Here is a 15,913-nt window from a genome sequence, read left to right as displayed (position 1 = left end):
ATGTTTTCTCGCCCTAGTCCGGAAAATTATGGGAGACACTATTGCAGACGGTAGGGCAAGAGTAATGTATAGAAGTTCCTTGCTTAGCATGATGTATGTGTGCTCCAACTTGGCAGGAGCATTGCGTCAACTCGTTGGGTCATACACTTCCGAGTATAAAAGACCGAAACGCAATGTCGCAGCCCTTTCATTGCTCGTATTACTATCATCGGTGGCCAATCATAAACTGTGCAAGTGGATTGTATCGACCTGGAGTCGACATGATGGGGTTTACAGCTGAGCAAGGTGAGTGAGTGGTAATTGCCTTACCGGTTACAATCCCTTCAAATATCCTGCATTCAATTAAATGTGTGGAACGAGATGATGGTCTTTTTATTAACTATTTACTAATCTCCCAGTGCCGTCTCTTATCACCCGAGATAATAGGTGTGAGCAAAGCTGGGGGCTGGAAACAAACATGTTCTCTATGCGTCTAGCCAGCGACTATATGTTGGGGGGGGGGGGGGTGAAAGAGAGTAAACTATGTATATTCATCTTTTCCTTGTGACAACAGTAAAAACGATATTTCCAATGAAATAAAGTATGACAGAGATACGGCAATTCTTGAATCTTCCCCAATATCAGTGTGTTTTTTTATGAACTTCAAATACAAAATTAGTTATGGAAATTTAGAGTTGTTGTACCATATGTTTTTTTCCATAAAGTAATAATTATTAATTTTTCAGGGTTGGAAGAATCTTTGGATTACAAGCTTCATGGACAACATATTGCTAAACAAGTTGTAGTTGAAGCATTAAAAACTCATATTGCAAAAGCTGATCCACGGAAGGTACTGGTTATAAGTTTACATGGGTGGACAGGAGGTGGAAAGACATTTGTGAGCAAGTACATACCTGATAGTATGTATGTAAATGGCAATAGAAGTAAATTTGTACATTTTTTCATGGGGTCATATAATTTTCCTATACATGAGAAAGCTGATGTTTATAAGGTAAGCGTATTTCAAAAATTGTCAAGTCTGTACAGATTTATGTTCTCTTATAGACATGCAGTGGTGCCCGACCCTGTGGCCGAGTGGTTAGCACATCGCGCTGCGATGCCAAGGGTCCCGGGTTCGAATCCTGGTCGGGCTTGGATGTTTGTGAATGTCCATTCATCAATTTCATCATTTCATCACTCATCCCCATCTTCGCAAATTAGCCAAGAGGCACAAAACACGAAGTAAAATAAACTAAATCAATCAATCAATCAAAGACATGCAGTGGTGTAGGAATGGGTGGAGGGGGGTACAGGGGTACATTGTACCTCCTAAATTTTTGAAGGGGGTACTGTAACCCCTAATTATATAGATCTAGTTGTACCCCTTGTAGCCTCAGATAATTTGACAGGCAGAACCTATTTTCTAATCGCTCAATGCAAAAAATATATATTGTTTATGAGCATTATCTTCCTTACCACAGGAATTCAAACCATTGTAAACCTATTCTACGATATTGTGCTACTCGTTAATTCATTTATCTGTGTTCTTAGAAACCTTTTTAAGGAGATGAAAATTGTGTAGAATGTATTTGGAACAATGAATCAGATGAAGTTTACTTTCAGAAAGTCACGCTGCATACGATGATCCTTTGCATGAAGGGGGTACACTTTTCTAAAGAAATGGTTGCGTTGATTTAAAGATAATATATAAATCTGCATCTGAAGTGTACGTGGCTGGCCTTCTCTCCTTTTGAATTTTTGAAATGGAATTTTCCAAAACTAAATTCTTCCACTATTCTTGTCTCATCTCGAAAATGAGACTAGAAACGACAGACCAATTTGGGGGGTACAACATACTCCTGTACCTCACCGATTATTTTCATAACTTCGTCAGAGGGTCTTCGGAAAACTATACTTAAACCTATAGAAAAAGATTTGTTGAAAATAGAGATGGAACTGAGACAAGAAAAGTCTCTCTTTCCTCTCAAGTTTTGAGACTAGGTTGAAATAAATTTCTACAGAATCAAAGCGAGATGGTATTTGATGTCCAACACGACTTCGTTCGAAACTTTGGTATCATATTTGAAAAATTACTATGTCTTATTCAGACATAGTAATGTATATCTTATAGATTTTTCAAATAAGTCGTATATTTTGTATATTGCAATTGCAAAGTAAATCCACTAGTGACAATTGCAAGCCTGTGCTGTCCGGTTTCATATATTCAATATAAAACTCCGTATTTCGACCGTTCGTAGCGTTGAAACAAGATGTGAAAGATTTTGCTTTAATGAAATATATACGTTGTGGACGTTTTGAGTGGCGACACACACAATATATATATTGATACTAAATATTCCGTTGGTCAGTCCGAGATATCTCGCCTTGTAATTAAGGGGTCCCACATGCACAGTGCCTTGGATTACACTTTAAACTATAATTCAAATTATCATATGTGAGCATAAAGTAAATGTAGAATAAGTTTTAACAACTTTTTGAGTCAAAACCCGAGACAAGAATAAGCACAAATGAGAATGAGGACCTAACCACACAGGAGATGAGACTGTGACAATTCTTGACTCGTCTCATCTCGATATGATTCCTATTTGAAATGGAGCAGCGATGTTTCTTAGGCATTAAAACAGGGTGCGATTTGTGATTTTATCAGAGGGGGAGGACTTATTTTTACGTATGTATTAGATATGCTTGGAATTCAACATTAATTTCTTAAAATCTTATTTTGATATCGAATTCAACACACACAACGCCATTTTAAGTTAAAACTCCAGTAAAACTGTATGCAAATTACATTAGTCAGATGAATGCACGAGATAAATAAGACTCACTGCAGGTTCGATGGTTTGCCAGTTACTTGTCAAGGGCACTATGATGCTTTTTGCTTACACCTGATCTAATTGTTGCTATTTATTCTGCATCAAAGCAATGCACTGGGGCTTTGAATGGAGAAGTAGGTTTAAAACTTCTAAATAATTTCTCTAATCAGTTAGTAATTTAATCTCTAATCAGTCATTCCACCCGCTTTCACATTTAGCTGTAGATATTGGTAGAATTTGGATTGGATTCACAAGGTCTTGGGAAGTGAGGTGTAAATGTTTGATTAATTTGGTTTATTTTACTTTGCATTTCTACCACTTTTGGCTTATTGCGAAGATGAGGATGATTATGATGAAATTGAGGAAGGGACAATATCACAAATAACACCCATGCCCAGGTCGGGATTCGAACCCAGCGTAGCGAGCTATGCTAACCACTCCACCACAGAGGCCAGCGAGGTGGGAGTGTGTTGAATTTTGTATATAACACTATAGTTGTCAATAAGTGCTGGAAAAACGCTAAGGAACAAAGCGGCACAAATATATGTAGGAGACTGAATCTTGTACCCCCCAAATGAAAAACGTTCCTGCACCACTGTAGACATGTAATTCATGTTTAATTGGAGGGAACTTTACTCGCATACTTAGTCCTAAGTGATCACAGAAGAAATTGGGGAATTGTGTGTAAGGTAGTTTCATGGAAGGTGAACCAGACATTTAGACGTAGGTCTCAGATTTTCACAATAATTCTCTCCCATGGAGGGAGATAAAAATACACATTTCTGGATTCTGGAGGTCAGTAGTTTCGTGGTTATTGGACAATTAGAAATTCTTGGGTGACTTTTTGATGACAGGTGTTATCTTAGTTAGAGCATTTGGCTTGGTATTCAGACCAATAACAAAAAGTGTTTCTAAATTTTATACTTTTCAATAATCCAAACATATTTAACTTTGGAAAATTTCTAACAACGCCTCTTTTAGTGTGTTTCATCAAAAGAAAGAAATGTTTTTCTTGCATACGTTATCCACATACGGTAAAAGTTCAATATGTCAAAAGAAAAGGGAACGTGAGATTTTTGTTTTTAATATGTCACAATCAGAGAAAAATACAGGGAGTGGAATTTTGAGCAAGGGAAGAGATTTTGCATTATGCCAGAAGTTCCCAAACTTTTTCGTTTCACGGTGCCCTTAGTGTTTCAAGATCTTTCCGCAGCACCAAGTTAGAATGTAGGCCTATCTAACATTTGGCAACGTGCAGTTAGTGTGGTTAGGTTGCTTGCCTTAAATTAAAAAATAACGCACATTTCAAATTCAGAAACATTTTACATGTATAAAGTACTAAATAAGCACATATTTGTAGCAATCATATCATTGACTAAAAAGTAAATGTCATTTCAGTGAAAATATTGGAACATTTCGCAGCGTCCCTGTAAGCATGCCACGGTGCCCGAGGGAGCTGCGGCGCACACTTGAGGAACCTCTGCTCTATGCTATATTTAATTCTGAGGGATTAAAATTTCCTTTTTCATTGGATACTCAGGCATTTCCTAAAGAAGGGATATAACTGTAGAGGGGTCTGGATTTTTTTAGTGCTCAGTACTATGTTTTTACCATCTTTTCCTGTGTGTAATGTTCCATTTCTTTTAGGAAATTTGGGCCAATCAAATTATCCAATTTAAGGCGCGGCTGGACTTTTGGCTGACGCTAGAGCAGTTTTTTTTCAAATTTTCCTCTTCTTTCGAGAAATTAGGGGTGCCCACAGGGGGGGTTCATGATGTGCCTGCATCATGGGAATTTTTGGGGGAACAAAATTTTATACCAATTCTACATATCTTCACACAAAAATCGTGTCTTTTGATTGACTTGTTATTGATTTTTAGTTTTGATTATTATGTACAGTTTTTCTTCCTACCTGTGGGTGATTGCGGCGATAGGGTTGAAATGAAAAACCACCTTGTAACTGATTGTTTACATAACGTTCCGGGAAGAAAGAAGCAAAAGGGATCAAGACACCACTTTTTCAAAGAATAGACTGTCCCAAAGACAAAGGGGAATGAATAAGTGCTCGTGCATTTCTCGCGCGGAGAAGTTACGGCAGTTGGTGCGGAGATTTCGATTGAGTGTGTGCTCGGCCCGTTCAGTTTTAGCAGACCTTCGAGGACATTATTTTTTGATCCTTAAGTTCCTTACGTTAAAATGCCAAGTTCGCGAGTGCTCAGCCAAAGTGAGTTGGCAAAGACAGAAAGTGTGAACAGAACTTGTGTTTCCTGACTTGTTATTGTAACAACTATGGAAAACTGCTCCGCCAGTGCGATCCTAGATTGACATTCTTAATTGTATCCACGGGGGAAGAAACAGTCAGTCGCAGCGAAGGACACCAGGGCTAATTGTGAAGCCGAGGTTGCAAAGAGGGAATTTCTTCAACTTCAAGACATCGATGAACCACAAAGGAAAGAAGACGGAACATTCAGTGAACAACGAAAATTTTTGGATAAGTGATAACTAGTGACGATAGCTCTCGTGTGTTAAACCCCCCAAGCCTAGTTGTGATAGAGAATCCCCTATAAATTTTGATGAATATAGCGCTAACCCAAAATCTAAAAGCCGGCAAGTTGTCCGTAAGTAGGCCTACATGTTAATTTGTTTATTGTTTATTATTGTTTATAAACAAATGAAACTAGAGTTTTCCTTGTTTTCCTTTCGCCAAGAAAATTCATAGTACTAGTGTTAACTTTTTGTATTGAGTTTTCTCATGTAAATCAAAAACTGCTAGCGTATCAGGGAAAACCTTTATTTTTTAGTGAAATTGTTTCTTAGTTTTCTATTGTAATTAAAAGTAAGAAAAGATAACCTGTCATTGTTTTCTTTCATACATTAAACTTATAATAACTAAAATCCACATCTAACGTTATAACCTCTTATGTCTTTAGAATTGGTTTGGATGGAGGGGGGGGGGCATGGAATTGACATTAATACAGGGTCATGGACGTCCACAGGATTTTTTCCAGGGAGGGGCAAGGAAGGTATTTTTTTTTCCAGGGGGTGGCAAACTTTCCCCCAAAATAGTGTTGTTCCCTAAAAAAACATTCCTTAAATTTGAATTTATGGTGTTCATACAATAATTAACACACATTACTGTGGCTAAAATGAAATTATATGTGTGAAATACATAATTTTTGGTTGGCTTTCATTTTCCAGGCAGGCCACGGCCCCCCCTTGGCCCCCCTTCCGGACGCCCATGTACAGGGTTTGTTGAGCAGACAAACTGTGCAGAATAACGTTGACTAACAATGGCAGCGAGCTTAAAGTATCTAAAGTAAACATATATTGCTTAAATATGTCTGTATTATAAAGTGACACAAAAACAGGGGCAGGGGGTCATTACCCCCCCCCCACCCCAACCTTGGCCGGAAGTCAATTCTAGGGTAGCAAGGGGGGACAAACATTGACGGCCAAGGGCACCTACAAGGGGGGGGGGGGTGCACAGAGGAGCAATTACCCCTTCGATTTCAAATTTTATGCAAATATAAATTCATTTTGTAACATTTTCTTGTTTGCTTCACTCGCATTGTTTGCTTTTCTCGTTTTTATCAAGTTCAGAGCTGTAGCTAGGGGCGGTGGGAGTCGGCCATGGGCGCCGAATGATCTAAATGACAAAAAGTTGTGTAAGAAAGAATGCCTTGCCACTCTGTGATATTATTTGCGCAGGGGCAAATAGGGGGGCCAAACATTGACGGCCTAGGGCACCTGCTGGGGGCACAGACGAGCAATTACCCCCTTCGATTTCAAATTTTATGCAAATAAAAATACATTTTGTTAAATTTTCTTGCTTGCTTCACTCGCATTACCTGTTTTTCTCGTTTTCCTCAAGTTCAGAGCTGTAGCTAAGGGTGGCAGGAGTCTGGCCATGGGCGCCGAATGATCTAAAAAAAAAGTTGTAAAGGAGAGAATACCATGGTGTCCAGTGAAATTATTTGCGCCGTATTAAATCAATATTGTTTTCAATTGCAAAAATTGGATCTGAAAATTTTCTTTCTCGCTTCGCTCGCGTTCTGCTTCTTTTCTGTAATGTAATGTATTTAAATAGCTTTGAATATGTACACAATTTAGTGTTAGCTTGTTGCATATGTCTCTTCTATTTTATGTTGCTCTATGTTGCATATGTGTAAAACATATGTTGTACATGAAAGTTACACATGTATCTTCAGAATGAATTTATCATTCATTTTCTGCCATTCAAAAATACAATTTGTGTGCTTGATTTCCATTTATAACACCATTAAGCCTTGTTTCCATGATTATGAAAAACTAAATATGCTGACCAAGGCAGTAATTTATTTTATTAAAAACATAAACTAAAACGTAACGTTTCAACCTTCTAGCAAGGTCTTCATCAGACTCTGTATCAAGTACATTATTAGCTAATGTGAAATTGACAGTGTTGAAAAAATATTTCAAATAGTTTGTTCCAAACAAATGCTTTAGCACAGACTTCTACCCCCTTTTTGCGTAATTTATTACTGGTAGTAGTAGTAGTAATAATAATAAAGCCATTATTAATGTTATTATTATTATTATTGGTATGTTTATCCTGGTACTTGCCCCCCCCAAACAAAAATTTTTGGTTGCGCCTCTGGTATTATATTTTTCCGCAAATTTTGTGTAACAAAAATAATTTGAGTAATTAATTTGGCATAAACGGGGGGGGGGGGGGATGTTCTACCTTTTTGGAGGTGAATTTTCGCGTTGTTTGCTTTTGCTGAATAGTTTCGTGGCTACGTAAGTCTATTAAACTATTGATAATGAAGGCAAACCAAACAAAGATTCACCTTAATGCTCTATAAGAAATTCCAAGATGATGTAATTTTTCAGATTTTGGAATATTACAGAAGTATTTCAAAAGAAGAGGAAAATTCGAAATTTTTGTAAAAAACCCTGGCATTGGCCAAAGGTCCAGCTATGCCTTAATGCAGGCAAGCTGGGTTCAATTGCTGTTAGAATGCCTCAAGATCCATGAATTCTAGTTTTAAGTTTTTTCATTGCAATATTTAAAAATATAGACCCCAGTTACAATAGATATAATGATAAAGAATGTTTCAGATTAATGTTTTTTAATTTAATTTTTCAAGCTACATCTTCAAGATTGGATACGTAGTAATGTGTCACAGTGTGAACAGTCAATGTTTATTTTTGATGAAGTTGATAAAATGCCAGGAAGTATTTTGGATGGAATTAAACCATTTATTGACTATCATAACTACATTGACAACACTAATTTTAGGTAAGCAGCTATTATATTCTATCTTTTCTGTTCAATTGATATCTTGTGTACAATATTGTTTTTCCTTTTAAGTTTTATAAAATGAATAATACACTCTATCTCTTTTAATTTCTTCGAACATTGTAGAATGTACATAATCCACCTTAATATAAGTTATACATTAGGGTGGTCCTTATAATGGTAAGAAAAAACATTTTCAACAATTTATATACTCTGACCCCTCAAAATTGTTCTTCGATGTAAAAAAATAATGTGTGTAAAATTTCAACCTTTTAAATTAACATTTAGGGGTAGCTCAATATGTTCAAAGTTTTACATTATACAATTTGTGCGAAAATATTGCTGTATTAATTATTTTGTTAAATATCACACGCAAATCTTTATCAACATCAATTAGGTTTGTAACACATAACAGAACATTGTTGCCAACTTGAAATAATATGCATTGTTACTACTGAAATTACCATAATCAGAGCTTCTTGTGACTTTATTCATGGGAGATTATTTTTTTTCCTGTTGTCAGGATAACGTTGCCTATGTTGTTCTACAACTTGTAATAAATATTCTTTCTGGTCTTTATTCTTAGTTATAAGGGCATTATACTCTTACATAAGTGCCACATCCCTTTCAGCGTTGTCATTAACAACTCTTAAATGTTAAGTTTGCTTGTTTATAGTCATCTCTGATATGCCATTTTTCAGGATCAAAATCTAAGTAATCTCTTGGGATACTAAGGCGATGAAAGAAATGCATGGTGTTTTTTGTCACAAAATCTTCAATCTTCATATCACAGGAACTTTTGCCACTCAGCTGGATACGCTTAAGGGGTTTGTTGACCCCATCCTTTTCTTTAAGGGAATGAAGCATAGCTTTTTTTGAACTTGTGGACACAGTTTTATCTAAAAAGGCCAAACCCACAAGCTCCTCACTTAATACCACAGATGACCTACATGTTCTGCAAAAATGATTGACGTGAAACGTAAGGCACAAGATCGGAAAGCCTGGAGATTATAGTGAAAATCCTGCATATCAAGGCAGAGAATAATGAAAGAATGGACATACATTTATGTGAATATTATTTTATTTGTTTTGCCTATTCTCAATAGTGCAAGAATCATGTTTGACTTTACATATTGTAGATGGCTAGGGATGCGGGTGCAGAACATTTGCTTCCTGGTGTACTTCACATCCAGTTTCCTCCGTCTCCTGGAATGCTCCGTCTTGCATAGGAGAATTCCACAGGAAATGGAGGTTACAAAGTGCAGCGAAATTTGCTACTATATAAGGCCCTGTAGTACCCCTCCTTTTTAGTTACGAATTAGTTAGTGGATCATTGATACTAGCAGCCAGTGCTGCCGCCAGGAAGCAGAGGTAAGTACTGGCGCATTCCTCAACCATCTACCCTTCTCCTCCTACTCTTATTTGTTTGTCCAGTAAACAGTAAACATCATCTGTCTTATTCTCATTTCTCCCAAAGTAAGTACTCAATAGATAATGGTAAAATAAGCGATTTAAGTGGTGCAGGCTTGGCTTCCCGGTTTTCAACTTTTTCTCTATTGGAATCAACCCCCCCCCCCCCCCACACACACACACACAAATTGGCATGTCTATTTCCATTTGCCAAGCAATGAGTGTTCAATGGAGAGGCTCAATTAAGTCAAGGATGAACTGAGGATGAACTTAATCGCACCCTCGATGAACTTCATTCATTAGCTGTTTCGTCTACCCCCATCCGCCACACCAATCGGCAAGTCATTACCAGATCTTTAAGTATGCAAATACAGGCTATTCAAATCGATGCAATATCTAATTTGCACTGCCCAAACAACCCCAAAGAGTCCGTAGGGCATCAAGTAAATTCATGCGGCTTGAGGTAAACATGTCAAATACTGCATCTTTTAAAAGCCCGCGTTTTCAGAAGGAAAACAAGACAGGGTCCATCAGTTCTTGTTGAAATTCGACAACCTGGTAGAATTTCACGGGTTGAACGATGAGCGAAAGACAGCGGCTCTGGCATTAGCTTTGTAGGGAATCGCCCAGGAATGGTTTTCTGGCATAAGGCTTTCCCTGAACTTTGCTTCATTGTCCTATAATGATCTTGAGGACAAATTAAAAGACACATTCCCGAAGAAAGGTGACCTCAGGTTAGCCGAGGACAGGATTCATGCTAGGATCCAAAGGATGGATGAAATTGTGATGAATTATGTAATGAGCAAATCTGCTCTGGTCAAGAAACTCGTTCCTGGCATTCGGGAGGATATGCTCATGTATTCCATCATAAGTGGCCTCCTGAATAAATACCTGCAAGCTGCCAAAAAGGAATTCGCAAATTTAATACAATCTTTGGTTCTGATTCCGACATGTTGTCATCCGATTCCTTCTCGTCTGACGAGAAGGAAATCTTGCGAGTCAACATGAAGGAAACACGTTCACAAGCATACATATTAGAATTGAACATATCTCTGTCATACCTATGCTGAAATTACGGTGATATGATTAAGTGTTATTGTAGAGCTGTCTTTGTATTGTCTGATTTTAATGATATTGATATCAGAGAGTATCAATTTGAATTTCATAACCACTGCTAGCCAATAGTTTCTGAGACTTGAGTATCGTCTATGATGTGCAAAGTGGTGAACAGTGCAGAGTCCAAATATCATGGAATTTGTAAAAGTGCAGTTTTCAATAATTATTCACCATACCATTATCATGTGGTTTTGAATTTTGTTATTACACAGCTATTGTAATGTTCTGATTACATTATATGTAGTTCTTACAGCTTGTGGCGTAACAGCCCGTGAGGACCAGTGTCTACCTACTGACTGCCAACCTCACTCCTACCAGAGGTGGGAGTCATGTGTGGTCAGCACAATGAATCCCGAGTCATTGTTGTATGTTTTGTATGAACAGATTACACTACTCATTCATAGCTCCCCAATTTCCTCACGAAGGTTGTAGCCACCGGTCCCGTTCACAGGCTGAAATCTCAGGAGAAAAGAGTGAAGGTGTCCCGGGTTCGATACCCGGTGGAGGCTCATAGTGGTTCGGATCCCACTTTTAACTGTAGGTTCAGTCCCGATTAGCCTTACTGTGCATATAGTGGACTTAAATCACCAAGTCAATCAACTCAGGAGAAAAGTTGTTATGTTTCCCACAGGAGACTCGAACCTGCACACATTCCATATCTGGAGCTCAAAGCTTGACTTTTTTTGTTACTTCAGTACATTGTAGAAGGCAATGGCTTGTTTTGCGAGTGTCCCTTCAATAATTTCATCTATCCAACATTTATCATTTTTATCTTGACATCATTTCGTCAAAAGGAACAAAAAACGAACACAAAATAAGAAAACGAATAGATACAAAAATTAGAAGACATTAAGTGTGATACTCAGTTTTCGAAGTGAGAGAGGATGCAGAGGATGGTATCCCCCCTTCTAGCAAAGTTTCTGCAAGGCAGCTCCCCCCCCCCCCCGCTGTCTCATACTCACGATGTTAAATCATAGGAACATCTAACCCTAAGGCTCGACCAAACATCCCCCAGCTAACATTTTACACTTCAGGTGCTGATGTAAAAAATTAATAACACATTCATATTTAATCCCTACTTCTCTGTTGTTTTTTTACTTTATATTGACTTTTAAGTGCCTGTTTTCATCATTTTGATGCCTGTTTGCCTATTTTACAAGATTCTAGTGCCTATAAATCTGCTCTCTCTTTTAACTAATCTAAGCAACTTAAAATTGAATCTATGCTATAGGATCAATATCTATATCAGCATAAATTCGTGAGAATAATAGTGCCCTTATCAGAATCAGTTCAAAGTGGTATTAGCTCAGGCCTAATTTTGTTTAGTATAAAAACTTTCACTGAGAAAATCAATAAACTTTCTTCTTTCCTTCTTTTCTAACCAGAAAATCTATATACATATTACTATCAAATTCAGGAGGGCATGCAATAACAAAGAAGATCCTAGAACTTTATAAATTAAATTACACCAGACATGATCTGACAATGGAACATTTTGAGAACCTTCTACAGGAAAGTGCATTCAATGAAGAAGGTAAGAGAACTTGGCTGCTCAATATTTACCACCACTCTTAGTACAAGGGTTGTTCAGTAAGTTTTGCCTCCTGGCCTATAACTTTTTAACTGAGTGAGGGACGTTTATGATTTTACATTAAATAACAATTTGGAATGTCTGGATGATGATTTCTGTTTGAAGTAGTGCCACTGACGTCGGAGAAGTAGCTTGAAAGATGTCTATGTGGATGTACGGTTGAGGCAGCATGCTGTGATTAAATTTCTGACTGCCGAAGATGTTCCACCTATCGAAATCTACCATCGGATGCATGCTCTATGTAGGGAAGCATGTGTTGATGTTAGCACTGTCAGGAGATGGGTGTGGACTGTACACAGGACTTACACCTTATAGAAAAGCATCACAGTGGATCTCTGCAATCACTTGAGAGATGGTGGCACGTGTTGATAACCGATTTGTGGTAATCGCTGCATTAAGCAGAGGGAGACCACAAGACATTCTGGGCATATGCTTGAAACAGTGACGACCTCCCCAATGGCACAGTGGTAGTATCGTTGCCTTGTAATTAAGGGTTCCTGGTGGAGGCACATAGTGGTTCGAATCCCACTTTAAACTGTAGGTCCAGTCCCAATTAGCCTTACTGTGCATAAAGTGGACTTAGAACATCAACACAATCAATCAATAAAAAGCTTGATACAGTGAATCACATCATCAACAATAAACTTTTATTCAAAAAAGTGTGTTCCAGCTGGGTCCCTCGACAGATTGTGTGCAAATGTGTTAGCAAAATTTGGAGCATTACGAGGTGGAGGGAGACTTTCTGCATTGTATTGTCACCGGCGATGAGACATGGCCTCTTCATTATGACCCAGCAACTAAATGACAGGCATCCGGACTCACCTCGGGCAAAGAAGTTTAAGACACAGCCATCAGGTGGAAAGGTGTGTCGTTGGTGTCATGACGTCATGCAGAAACTAATGCACCGATGGTGAAAGGGTATTGGTGCTGGTGGGGACTGCATCGAGAAGCGATGCCACCATTTAAAAGGGGATACTCTCAACTTTCATTTGAATGTAAAATCATCCACTTCCCTCACTCGACAGAAAAAGTTATAGCCTGTGAGGCAAAACTTATTGAACAACCTACGTTGTATATCTTTGATTTGGGTTGCTACTTCAGTTTGGTTTCCTACATAGCCAAGGGGTTAGAGCTCTCGCCTTTGGTTCAGATTGATTTGGTCTCGGATTGATTGTTAGTGGGAGCCACTTAGAAACAAGAAGTAGCAGACCCGTGTGAAGAGCCAGAATGCAGAGTTGATCACATGTAACCCAATGAAAAGGCCACTTGGCAGGTCGTGGCTCTTGGAGGACTGTTGTGTCATGGAGTTTTTAAATTTTTAGTTCTTTAGTCAAAGTGCTGACTAGTGCTTTCCTTATGTGTGTTTTCATGTGTAGAGAATTTACCTACGAAGGCTATTTTTTTTCAACCTTCAATAGGGCATGAAATCAAAACCAAACTGAATAGCAAAATGAGTTTATTGACAAATGTTACATACACTTATAATCTACTTTTCAAGTAAGCAGCAAGAAGATTCAGACATTTATCGTACTGATGCACCAGCTTTCCAATACCCTCTGCAAAAAAAGGTTCTACCTGTCTGTTAAGCTAGGTCTGCACAGTATCCCGAAGCTCCTAATTGGTGTGAGAGCACCATCCTCCCAACCACTTCCACATCGCCAAAAGGTGGAATTAACTTGATGCCAGATCTGGGATGTAGGGAGAGTGAACAAACACTTCCCAGTGGAATCGTTGAAGAAGGTATTGGGTTGACGCAGCAATATGTTGTCGGGCATTGTCATGAAGCAAGATAATACCTGAAGACAGCATGCCTCTCCGTTTGTTCTGGGTGGCTCTGCATAGTCTGCACAATGTCTTACAGTATGCAGCCACATTGATTGTGGTCGCCGGTTCCATAAAGTCAACCAGTAACACACCTCACACTTGGTGGGAGAGTCGATTGTAGCAGTCATCTGTACATGCTTGTCGTTCAGCTTCAACTGAAGTGTTGGTCTTGGCAGTGGTGGTGGCAGTGGCAGGGGGGAGACCAAACATGCTGCGTGATGCCCTGCTTCCTAGTGCTTCACGGGCCACCTTGCGGCGCCATCGGAGGTTGAAAAAAAAAAAAGGATATAACATTCATAAAGTTTTCTCACATCATTATTCACTGTAGCTGAGACACTATATAATTAAAATGAATAATTTGTACCTCAGTATGTTTTTTTTTGTGTAACTTTGTCTAGAGATATGAATGGTATGAAATGCAATTAGCATTTATAATGAATTTATAACTCAGTCATGTATGATTGCTTTAGGTGTAATTTAGAATATAAAGGCGTATAAAGGTGCATAGAGGGGAAGGGGTAAAAACAAATTCATGTTCATGTGATACACACAACTTTTAATTAATAGTTTACACATTACAAACATATAATTCCTCTCAAGAGAGGAGTCCGAGAAAATCGGCTAGGAAAGCAGCAATTCAACTAGGGATATCAAGATACTCTGTTCAATGGATTCTTAATAATGATCTGTACATGTATCTGTACAAGATTACTGTGGTGCAAAAACTTTCAAATGAACACTGAGAGAATGGCCTTTGTTCATTGGGCTGAGGATAACAATGCCAACACTGAACAACGTTTGGTTTTCTGACGAGGCAGACTGCAAGAGCAGCTGCAAGATTTAATGGAACTGAGAAGACTTATGGTTCAAGCTTTCAGAGAAATTACAGAACTCATTTGCCGTAGGGTAATTGGTAACATTGGTGTTTGCTTAACTGGGGTTACCAATATCAATGGTGTTCATATTGAGCATAAGTTGCAGTAGTACATTTTCCCAAAGCATAACTTTTGTGTGATATATGTTTCATTGAAAGCTTCTTTATAATATAGTTTTTATCCAAGAACAAAATGGAGGATCATTGTGTGTGTAACCCTGTAAATCCAGTTCAGGGTTCATTGCCCAACATAGATAAGTCTACCCTGTAACAGTCTCTTCAAAGTGAAAAGGTCCAATAACAAAATAAGAAATCTCCAATGGGAAAATACTTTTGACTCACTCTGTAGTTTATCCTTAAGGTGCCCTGTACCATTGTTTTTATTTTTTAAGTTTTTATAAATATGGTTTGTCTTGTTTACTGTAAACTATATTCAAATTTTAACGGTGAAAGCATTGTGAATATGCACAAGTTACATGAATGCTCCCTCTTTACGCACCCCATTCTCTGTCTTAAAATGATATACAGAAAAAATAAGGAACTTGTTTTTATTGCGATAATTACTTTGATTCCTACAGGTGGTTTACATCACAGTGATCTAGTAAGAAGTCAATTGATTGATCATTACGTTCCATTTTTACCATTGGAAGAAACTCACATTATCTCATGTGCCAAAGATGCTTTTCATTCAAGGGGGCTGTTCCCTTCCTATGAAGTACTGCAGTAAGTTTTTATTTGTTTTTTTAAAATATTTTTTGGCACTCATATCTCAATTACTTGGTGCCAACTACTTATATTTAATTACAAGGAAGAGTTTATTAATGTATGACAGGAAGATACATTAAAATGTAAGTAAGTATGAGCGCTTTTTGGAAATTAATGTCCAATAGGATGTAAATAAAGTAAAAAAATATATACTATTACACCAAATTAACCCTTTCTGTAACTCTCAGGATAATTCAGACTTCAGAAGGTGTTGTGTCAGTAAATAAACTCTAACTTCC

The 15,913-nt window shown here is 37.9% G+C and overlaps 1 protein-coding gene across 1 annotated transcript; it reads left to right on the top strand.

The window, feature by feature from the left end:
- The first annotated feature begins 260 nt into the window (after window positions 1–260).
- On the top strand, window positions 261–15,604 carry LOC146005425 (torsin-1A-like). The gene is made up of 4 exons (XM_083144667.1): window positions 261–285; window positions 726–991; window positions 7,943–8,094; window positions 15,488–15,604. The coding sequence occupies exons 1-4, from the start codon at window positions 261–263 to the stop codon at window positions 15,504–15,506; spliced, it is 462 nt and encodes a 153-aa protein (XP_083000793.1). The 3' UTR covers window positions 15,507–15,604.
- Window positions 15,605–15,913: the final 309 nt, after the last annotated feature.

Source organism: Lepisma saccharinum, chromosome 23, assembly GCF_977018435.1.
Source record: "Lepisma saccharinum chromosome 23, izLepSacc3.1, whole genome shotgun sequence".
Lineage (NCBI taxonomy): Eukaryota > Metazoa > Arthropoda > Insecta > Zygentoma > Lepismatidae > Lepisma > Lepisma saccharinum.
This window is presented reverse-complemented; position numbering and strand designations above follow the sequence as displayed.